At 40.2% G+C, this 11,392-nt stretch overlaps 1 protein-coding gene across 1 annotated transcript; it reads left to right on the top strand.

Moving 5' to 3' along the window:
* Positions 1-8,031: 8,031 nt before the first annotated feature.
* On the top strand, positions 8,032-8,598 carry LOC102854290 (ribosomal protein L18-like). The gene has a single exon (XM_006903306.1). The coding sequence runs from the start codon at positions 8,032-8,034 to the stop codon at positions 8,596-8,598; it is 567 nt and encodes a 188-aa protein (XP_006903368.1).
* Positions 8,599-11,392: the final 2,794 nt, after the last annotated feature.

Below are 11,392 nucleotides of genomic sequence, written 5' to 3'. Positions count from 1 at the left end.
GATCATTATTAGTCGCAAGTGACTTGACAATACATAACAACAATATACCTAGACCAAGAAACTGTTCTCCAAATAGAACAAGGAAACATTGGATGATTTGAAATCAGGAAAGTTATGCATCAAGGTTGTATCCTATCTCCATACCAGCAACCTTTATGTTGAGAAAATTATTGAGAAGTTGGACTTTATGTGAAAGAATGTGGCATCAGAATTGGAGGAAGACTCATCAGCCATCAACCTTGCTTGCTTTAAGTGAAGAGAACTTGATGCGGTTTCTGTATGGGATCAAGGACGACAGCCTTCAATATGGATTCTATCTCAACATCAAGAAAACAAAAAAAATCCTTATCACTGGGTCAATGGATAACATCATGATAGATGGAGAGAAGATTGAAATGGTCAACAATTTAATCTTGTTGGATCCACAAACAACACCCTTGGTACCAGCCATCAGGGGACTTGGTAATCTGTAGCTTTCAGAAAGTCTGCTGTCAAGAACCTCTCCAAAGTTCTGAAGAACAATGATGTCAGTCTAAAGACTAAAATGCACCTGATTTAAAGCATAATCTTTCCGGTCATCTGCTATGCATCTGAGAGCTGAGCAATGAATAAGGATGACAGGGAAATAATAAATTTGAGTTGTGGTGTTTGAGAGAGTGCTTAATATCCAATCAACTGCCAAAAGAACAGACATGTATAGGAGAAAGTGAAACCAGAGTGCTCCTTGGAGGCAATAGGGGGGAAGCTTTGTGTCACATTCCTTGGACATGTTGCTTAAAGAGTCTATTCCTTGGAAAAGGACATCACACTTGGAAAGATGGAGGGTAAACGAAGGAGAAAAAGACCCTCAATGAGATAAATTGACACAGTGACTGAAGCAGTGCACTCAAGTGTGTTAGAGATGATAGAGAAAGGATGATAGATACAGGATAGGAAAGTGGTCAGATCTGTTGTTTATAAGGTTGCTATGAGTTGTCCTTGACTCAGTGACACTTAAAAACAACAACAGCATTTGACAAATCACATGGCACAGGCCCTTAGGATTTTGAAGGGAAGACCTGCCTTCCTCAGCATGTAACTATTTTTCTTTTGCAAAATAGCTTTTGGCTTGATACTGGACCTTAGTACTGATCATGTACCTTATCATGGGCCACTAACTCACTATGGTTAAAATTGACCATAAGGAACTCGACATTTATTGTCTGATCTACAGAGTTATAAACTTTTATGAGTACAGCAGCATACCTTATTAAATGGAAGTGTTATATACAGACTGGGTTTAGAAGAGGCCCTGGTGATGTGAACAGACATCACCAAAGAAGACATTCAGATGGCAAACAAACATATAAAGAAATGTTCAAAATCCCTAGCTCTAAGAGAGCTGCAAATCAAAACAACTATGAGATATCATCTCACACCAGTTGGAATAGCAAAATTTAACAGAACAGCAAACAACAAATGCTGGTGAGGTTGTGGAGAAACTGGAACACTTATTTACTGTTGGTGGGAGTGTAAAATGGTGCATCCACTATGGAAAGCAGTAAGGTGCTTTCTCAAAAAGTTGCAAATAGAAATACCATTTGACTCAGCAATTCCACTACTGGGAATATGCCCCAAGGAAACAATAACTGCCACCCAATAATATGCACACCCATGTTTATCATTGCTTTGTTCACAATAGCAAAGAGTTGGAAACAACCTAAGTGTCCATCAACAAACGAATGGTAGAGAAGCTGTGGTATATTCACATAATGTAATACTATACTGCATTGAAAAACAAGGAACTCATGCAATATTATTAAAAATGGGTGCCTTTGGAGGACATTATGTTGAGTGAAATATCTCGGTCACAAAAGGACAAATACTGCATAGTGCCACTGTTGTAAAATGAGACTGAAATATTATGTACACTGCATTGAAACAGATGAGGGAGAGAATTGTTTAAAAGTGATATCTGATTAGGCATTATTGTCATGACAGGAAACCTGAACAAAGGCTGCACAGTGGAGTGGACTTGGGGGAAGGAATTGTATAACAATGAAAGAATTTTTCTTTCACTTTTCAAAGAGAAGAGAGAACTGGGGCGGGGGAGGTTGGGCAGGGAGAAAAGTGCAACAATGAATGAATGGATATCCAAAGTCTCTGTAAACTCTCATTAAAATTAATAAAAATTAAAAAATATTAAAAAAGAAAGAAGAGGCTCTGGTACTAGGAATATTTTAGCTAATGTTAGATAGAACTTGGCTGAAAGCATAAAGTATCAGAGGAATGTCTGTGTGTTTCATTGACTATGCAGACACTTGACAGTGTGGATCACAACATACTGTGCCTAACTCTGAGAAGAATGAGAATCCCAGAACACTTGATAATGCTTATGTGAAACCTATTCTTGGATCAGGAGGTAGTCATCAGAATAGAACAAGGAAACATTGCATGGTTCAAAATTCAGAAGGGTGGATGCCAGGGATGTGTCCTATCTCCATATATTTTCAATTACATGTGGAACAGATTAACCAAGAGGCTGGGCTTTATGAGGAGGAATGTGGTATCAGGATTGGAGGAAAACTCATCAGCAACATATATTATGCAGCTGACACAAACTTGCTTGCTAAAACTGAGAAGGACCGGACCTGAAGGACTGCAGCCTTCAATCTGGAATGACGCTCAATTTCAAGAAAACAAAGATTCTTACCACTGAGCCAATTGGCAGCATCATGATAGATGGCAAAGAGATTGTTAACAGCTTCAATTAGCTTGGCTCCACAATCAACACTCTTGGTACCAGCAGTTAGAAAATCAAAAGACAAATTGCATTGGGTAAGTCAGCTGTCTGGGACATCTCTAGATTTCTAAAGAGCAACGGGTCAGTCTGGAGACTAAGATGCACCAGTCCATGGCCTTTGCAATTACTTGCTATGTGTCAGAAAGCTGCACAATGACTAGGGATGATAGAAGAAAGACAGTGAGTGCAAGAGAGGAAGACCTCAATGAGATGGATTGGTTCAATGACTATGGAAGTAGGTGTGTCAGAGACAATAAGATTGGCTCAGGATAGAACAGGGTTCAGAGCTGTTGCACATAGGGTTGCTATGAGTTGCAAGTGACTCAATGGCACATAACAACATATACAGGATCAGGCTTGAGCAAAACCCACAGACACAAATAAATTGTAAGAAGGAGTGGCCCAAATGCCCATGGTGTCCACTCCTACAACATAATCTTCTGTCTCTTATAGAGACTTCCTTGTGATCAAAGATGTTGATCAAGGAAGAAAAAACCTGCACCTATTTAGGGATGGTGCTACAGACACCACTCAGAAGTGGTGAGCAAGACAAGGCTGAAGGGCAATCCTACAAATGGGCAGAATTTTGAGCAGTCTACCTAGTTGTTCATTTTGCTTGGAAAGTGGAATATCCAGATGTATGCATGAATTCATGGGCTTTGGCCAATTGGTTGGTGGTTGGGGATTTGAAAGGAACATGGTCAGAATTTCCATGATAAGAAGGTATGAGGAAGAGATGTGTAGATAGACCTCTCTGGACCAAAGAGCTGAAGATGATTATGTCTCATATGAATTCTCACCAAAAGATAACTTGGTAGAAGAGGATCTTAACATTCGTTTGGATGTTGTTGTGTTTTCATGTTTCACTGAATTGACTGCAACTCATAGTGACCCTATGCACAATAGCTCTGAACCTTGCCTTATCCTGAGCCAGTCTCATTGTCTCTAACATACCGACCTCCATTCCCTAGTCACTCTGTCAATCCATCTTATCCAGGATCTTCCCGTCTTGCACTGTCTCTCCACCCTTTCAAGCATAATGTCCTTCTCCAAGGATTGGTTCCTCCTGGCCATGTGCCCAAAGTATGTGTGATGGAACTTCAAAATCCTTGCCTCTAAGGGTCAATTGTTTTCACCTTCTCTAGGACAGTCCTATTCATTCTCTTAGCAGTATTTTTGATACTATTTTCCAGGACCATAACTCAAAGGCATCAATTTTTTGTCATACTTATTTCTGATACATAGCAAATAATTGCAAAGACCATAGCCTAGATTTGTCCACATCTTAGTCTCTAGACTGACATCATTGCTCTTTAGCACTTTGGAGAGGTCCCTGACAGCAGATTTCTCAATGCAATTCATCTCTTGATTTCCTGACTGCTGATGCCAAAGATGTTGATTTTAAAAGCTGAAATTGTTAACAATGTCAATCTCTTCGCTGTCTATCATGTGCTCTCAATTTACCCACTGGTAAGAATCTTTGTTTTCTTGATTTTGAGCTTCAGTCTATATTGAAGACTACAGTCCTTGACATTCTGCAACAAACACTTCAGGCCCTTCTCATTTTCAACAAGCAAGGCTGTACCATCTGCATAAAGCAAGATGTTGATGGGTCATTCAGATTCTGATGCCACAATTCTCATAAAGCCCAGCATCCCAAATGATCTGTTCCCCATATATATTGAAAAAGTGTGGGAGCTCTTGTGACCTAATGGCAAGAAGCTGCACTGCAATCCCAAAGGCATTCTGTTTGAGACTACCATCTCTTCTGTGGGAGAAAGATTGGCAATCTCCTCCCGTGCAATAAACTACTTCTGAAAGCCTGCTGGACAGGTTGATTGTGATTCTATGGTAAAACACATGTATATAAGACACAACCCTGATGTATTCCTTTCTTGATTTTTAACCATGCAGTGTTCTTTGTTGTGCTCTGATGACTGCCTCTTTTTCCAAGTATAGGTTTCACATGAGCATAAACAGATGTTCTGAAATTCCCATTCTCCTCAAGGTTAGCCACAATTTGTTGTGATCCACATAGTCAAATTCCTTTGTATAGTCAGTGAAACACAAATAGACATTCCTTTGATATTCTCTGCTTTCATCCAAGATCTGTCTGACATTGCCTATGATGTCCCTAGTACCATGGCCTCTTCTAAACCTAGCTTGCACTTCAGGTAGTTCTCCGTCAAGGTATTGTTTCAGTCATTTTTGTATAATCTTCAGCAGCATTTTGCTTGCCTATGATACTAGTGACATTGTTCTAGAATTTCCATACTCATCCAACTAACTTTTTGAAATGGGAAGATATATGGGTCTCTTCCAATCAGTTGGCCATGTAATTGTCCTTCAGATTGCCTGGCACAGCTTGGTGAGAACATCCAGGACTGCATCTGTTTCTTGAAATAGGTCAGTTGATATTCCATCAATTCCTGGGCATTGTGTTTTGCTAATTCCTTCAGAGATGCTTGAACTTCCTCCTTCATCACCATTGCCTCTTAATCATATGTTCTTTCATTAAATTCTTCTGAGTCAGTCAATTCTGTTTGGTACAATGACTCTATACTCCTTCCATCTTCTTTTGATACTTCTGAGATGATTCAATATTCTGCCCCTAGCATCCTTAAGATTGCAACTCAAAGCTTGAATTTGTTCTTCAGTTTCTTCAACTAAAGAAATGTCAAGCACTGCTGCATGTGTCATCATCAACTATGGATTTGTTCCAGTCAATTAACTAGGCACCTGTATTAAAATGTTCTTAATGTGGCCTGAACTGCTCTCCTACCTGAAGCACTAGACCGAGGTTTTGCTGTCTAGAGGCCCCTGGCCCTGCTGCCTGGAGGCCCCTGGTCTCTCTGCCTGGAGGTCTTGTTGTGGCCATCTAGTAGCCCTGGTCCCACCACCCGGACCCCCAAATCCACTGCCTGGAGGACCTGGACCCACCACTTGGATGTTCCTGCCAGCCACCTGGACACTCCGGCCCCATTGCCTGGAGGACCTAGTCCTACAGCCTGGACACCCTACCATCTGGAGGATGACCTGCTGCCACACCTCTGAACTTCACCAGAGACAGCAATATCACAGGCAATCCCTTTCTTCTCCCCACCCAGAGCTTGAGCTGCTTTTAGCCCTGGGTACCTTTCATTTACCTAGCCTAGCTGTGGCAACTGCCTGAAAGCAGACTGCTAACTCACAGGCCTTATCTCTCCCCAAATGAAGCAAGTCTTTCCTTGAGTCAAAAGTGCCACGCCAACTCCAAGGGAGTCTGCATAACAAAATCACCCGATTGAGGCGAAAACTTCAAGGAAGTCAGCCTCTCTCGGAACATGTGCTTTCTCCATGATTGTTCTTGGCCTTTCTGTAATCTCTCTTCTATTGTCTCTTTGTATTTTCTATGCGGGAAAGGGGGAGAAGGCTGTGTCCTTTACACAAAGTGTTCTTACTAAAAGTTTGTTAGATGTTCCCAGAAAGGAACTAAATGGAAGTGACAACTTTAATATGCAAACATTACCTTCAGTTCTTTTAGCATTACTAAAACTTCTCAAGAATAATATGATTTTAGGGGAATCCATGGATGCATTATAACAAGAAGAATTAATGGTGGAAATCCCAGAGATGACCACCACAGAGATTCCTAGATTTCTAGGGCTTATAAAAACTCCTTCAAAGAAAAAAAACCCAAACCCTTGCTCCCCACCATGAGAACACCAGGTGGAAGAATTGTTTATCTATTAGGTAATGGTCATTTGTGGCAGCCCCCTATTGGGAGAGGCCCTTATAGAATTCCAGAGACTACAGATAAACCTCTTCCATATACTGGAGAATATGATGAACTTAATGCAAAACACCCTGATTGTTTTGTGTCTTGGGATATATTTTTCAAAAGGTTTGAAAGTGACCAGAGGGAAGATGTTATGAGAGGTATAGGTGGTAAAATAAATCATGAAACATGAGATTGGGATGATGAATTAAGGCGATATTATGACCCCAAACATCATTTGTATGAACCTTAACCCCCTTATTGAGATAGTGATCACCCCTAGAATAATGGAAGGCATGAAAGTGTTGTCTCTTGAATGGAAATAAATAATATTGTAAATTCAGCTAAAAATTTAAAATGTATCAGCTTAAATTTAAAATGTAACTTTTAAACCCAAACAAGTTGGAAAACGGATCTGATTTGATGGTACACTCACACAAAAAATAATAAAATAATTAAAAAAAAACAAACAGGTTTTTAAAAAAAATGTTTAAGCGAAAAGCCATTGTCTACCAACGTCTCCAATTACCAAGGAACCGTGACCATAAAGAATAGCTGTCCATGCTCTCCAATTACCAAGGAACCACGGCCATAAAGAATAGCGGTGTGCAAGAAAACAATGTAAACTTTATTCTTACTTTTGTTGTCTTTTTGGCTATTGTTAAGCCTCTAATCGTAAAATGGGGTATAAATGTATCATGCTAAGTGTAATAACTTAGAATTTAAATCATCATATCACTTGACTGTGTGTCTTGTGTTCTTTCACCGTCCCTCTACCGAACTTCTACCCACCTTCGTGTTCCCTCTTCGAGACCCTAGACCCCAGGCTTGCAGCCCCTCGAGTGCAGCAGCCCGCAGCACAAAAGTTCAGAGAGAAACACAGACAAGGGAGCTGCCCTGCCTCCCCTGGAGCAGTGACTTCCTGAGTCAAGGTTTTCAGACCAAGAGGCTGTTAAGACCTCAGTCATAAAAAATTCTATCACAGCAAAGTCACGGAAGAAAAAGACTAGCTCACAACCTACACAAACCCAAAACAAGATGTCACAAAAAGTGACACAGTATCAATGGATTTCCCAAAGCCAGAAAAATCGGATGGAATTTCTTGACACAGAATTCAAAAGAACAATGATTGAATATTTTCAATAGTTAAAAAGCAAACTGAAGAATTACAGGGCTCTGCAGACAAAAAGCAAGAGGAACTAAAACACAAAACAACAACAACAAAACCCCTAAAACTATCCAAGACAATGCAGATAAAACAAATAAGACAACAGAAGCTCTGAAAAAACAATAAACCACAATCCAGAATATGAGGGCCAATGTTTCAGATGCTGTCAACATTTTGGAGGGACATATGAACAGAGCTGAAGAGAAGGAGCACAGAACCATCAAAATAGAAGATAGAATTGTCACCACTTATCAGCTAGAACAAAAAGCAGAATCAAAAAAGAAGGAAAAAGTTTCCGGACCTGGCTGAGCAAGAGGCGCCATCATGGGAGTCGACATTCGCCACAACAAGGACGGAAAGGTCCGCCGCAAAGAGCCCAAGAGCCAGGACATCTACCTCCGGCTGTTGGTCAAGCTCTACAGGTTCCTGGCCAGAAGGACCAACTCCACCTTCAACCAGGTTGTGCTGAAGAGACTGTTTATGAGCCGCACCAACCGGCTGCCGCTGTCCCTCTCTCGGATGATCCGAAAGATGAAGCTTCCTGGCCGAGAAAACAAGACGGCTGTGGTGGTTGGGACCATAACAGATGACGTACGAATTCAGGAGGTTCCCAAGCTGAAGGTGTGTGCTCTGCATGTGAGCAGCTGGGCCCGAAGCCGCATCCTCAAGGCTGGAGGCAAGATCCTCACCTTCGACCAGCTGGCCCTGGACTCGCCCAAGGGCTGTGGCACTGTGCTGCTGTCCGGGCCACGCAAGGGCCGCGAGGTGTACAGGCACTTTGGCAAGGCCCTGGGCACCCCACACAGCCACACCAAACCCTACGTCCGCTCCAAGGGCCGGAAGTTCGAGCGTGCCCGAGGCCGAAGAGCGAGCCGCGGCTACAAGAACTAACCCCAGACCCTGCCCTGTCATTAAAATCCTATTGGCTGTTAAAAAAAAAAAAAAAAAAAGAAGAAGGAAAAAGAAGAAAGCCAAAGAATAATGTGAACACCATCAAGAGGAATAACACATGCGTAATTGGAATCCCAGAACAGTAAGAAGCCAGTAAAGGCACTGAGAAAGTTGTGGAAGAATTACTAGAAGAAAACTTTGCATACGTAATGAATAATGAGAGAATATACATTCAAGAAGCTGAGCAAACATAATATATAACAGATGCCAAAAAATACCAAGGCATGTAATAGTCAAATTTGCCAGAACCAAAGATAAGGAGAATTCTGAAAGCAGCTAGGGAGAAACAAAGTGTAACTATAAGGGATAGCAGAGAAGATTAAATAATGATTTCTCAGAAAAAAAACCATGGAAGCAAGAAGACAGTGAAATGATATATATTGAAAATCAACGAATATAACTGTCAGAATATTATGCTCAGAAAAACTGTCCATCAAATGTGAAGGAGAGATCAAAATATTCCCAGGAAAACAGACCCTAAGGGAGTTTGTAAAAACAAGACCAGAATTGCAAGAAAGATTGAGAGACATCCTTCTTAAAGAGATGCCACAAGAAGCAGGATGGACCAAAGTAATTGGCAACAACACCAAAAAGAACTAAACAAAATTATAGCAATAAAACCATGCATCTCAATAATCACACTGAAAGTGAATGGTTTAAATGCACCACCGAAGAGAAAGAGTAGCATATTGGATAAAAAACCAAAACCCATCAATCTACAAGAGACACACCTGAAAAGTGAAGATAAAGAAGGACTAAAAACAAAAGGATGGGGGGGAGGGAGGGAATAGACCAAGCAAATCGAAACCAGAAAAGAACAAGAATAGTGATATTAATCTCTGATAAAATATATTTTAATGGAAAATCCATCACAAAGGACAAGGAAAGTCACTACATAATGCTTTAAAAGGGTCAGAAGAACAAAAGGACAAAATAATAATAATAAATATCTACGCGCCAAATGATGTTGTTGTCATTTTTATGTGCTTTAGAATCTTTGCCTCCAAATAGCAGCCTGGTTTAACCCTCCCCAGGACAAACCTTTTCGTTTTCTTAGCAGTCCATGGTATATTCAATACTCTTTTCCAATACCACAGCTCAAAAGCATCAATTCTCCTTCTATCCTCCCTAGTCACTGTCCAACTCTATGACACATAGCAAGTGATTGCAAAGAACATGGCCTGTATCAAGTGCACCCTAGTCTCCAGAGTGACACCATTGCTCTTCAGTACTTTGGAGAGGTCCCTAACAGCAGATTTTCAATATGCAATATGTCTTTTCGATTGCTGGTGCCAAGAGTATTGATTGTGGAGCCAAGCAAACTAAAGCTGTTAACAATTTCAATCACTTCATCCATCCTGATACTGCCAATTGGCCCAGTGGTGAGAATATTTGTCTTCTTGATATTGAGCCTCAATCCACACTGAAGGTTGCAGTCCTTGACCTTCTGCAGCAAGTACTTCAGGTTCTCCGTTTCAGCAAGCATGCTTGTGTCATCTGCATAATGTAGACTATTGATGAATCTTCCACCAATCCTGATGCTACACTTTTCTTCATACAGCCCAGCCTCCCGGATAATCTGTTCCGCTTATAGATTGAAATGATAGAGCTGAAAAAAAAAACCTGAAAAAAGATGTGGACAACACCACTATAGTAGTAGAAGACTTCAATTCACCACTCTCAAGAAAAGATAGAACTATTAGAAAGAAACTCAACAAAGATGCTGAAGAATTAAATCACACAATAAAACAACTTGATCTCATAGATATATACAGGCTAATGTACCTTCAAAAAGCACAATATACCTTTTTCTCCAATATGCATAGAATGCTCTCAAGAATAGATCACATTTTAGGTCACAAGGCAAGCATTAAAAATTAAAAAAAACCATAAAAATACAAAACATCATCTCACACCACTATGTTACAAACCTAGAAATTAATAATAAGAGGAAATTAATAAAGGAGGAAAACTTATTCATTTGGGAGGCTGAACAACACCTTGCTTGAACATAAGTGGGTAATAAAAGAAATAAAAAATAAAAAATTTCTTGAAACAAATGACAATGAAAACACAACTTTTCAAAACCTCTGTGTAACAGCCAAAGCAGTAACCTGAATAAGCAAAACACTCCTTAAAAATAGAAGAAAGATAGGAGGCATCTCACTCCCTGATTTCAAATCCTACTACACTGCCATGGTGGTTAAGACAGCATGGTACTGGTACAATGACAGACAATAGATCAATGTAATAGAATTGAGAACTCGGAAATCAGCCCATCTGTCTATGGTCAACTGATTTTTTACAAGGAGATGAAATAAGTTAAGTGGGAAAACGACAGCCTTTTTAACAAACGGTGTTGGCAAAATTAGAAAAATATCTGCAGAAGACTCAAGCAAGATCCACACCTCACTCCATATAAAAAAAAACCAACTCAAGGTGGCTCAGGGACCTAGGACTAAAACCAAGGACTATAAACTCACAACATAAACAGTCCTGAAAAATCTACAACAGGAGAAGATACAATAGATGAATGGGACCTTCTAAGAATCAAATCCCTATGCACATCCAAAAACTTCTCCACCAGGGTGAAAAGGGAAGCCACCGACTGGGAAAAAGTATTTGGTAATGACATGTGAGATAAGGGACTTATATCTAGAATTTATAAAATATTTGAGCACCACAACAAGATAAAAGTAAATAATCCAATAGAAAAATGGGCACAGGATATGAA

This window comes from Elephantulus edwardii, unplaced genomic scaffold (assembly GCF_000299155.1).
Source record: "Elephantulus edwardii isolate Elephantulus edwardi_28Jun2011 unplaced genomic scaffold, EleEdw1.0 scaffold00559, whole genome shotgun sequence".
Lineage (NCBI taxonomy): Eukaryota > Metazoa > Chordata > Mammalia > Macroscelidea > Macroscelididae > Elephantulus > Elephantulus edwardii.
This window is presented reverse-complemented; position numbering and strand designations above follow the sequence as displayed.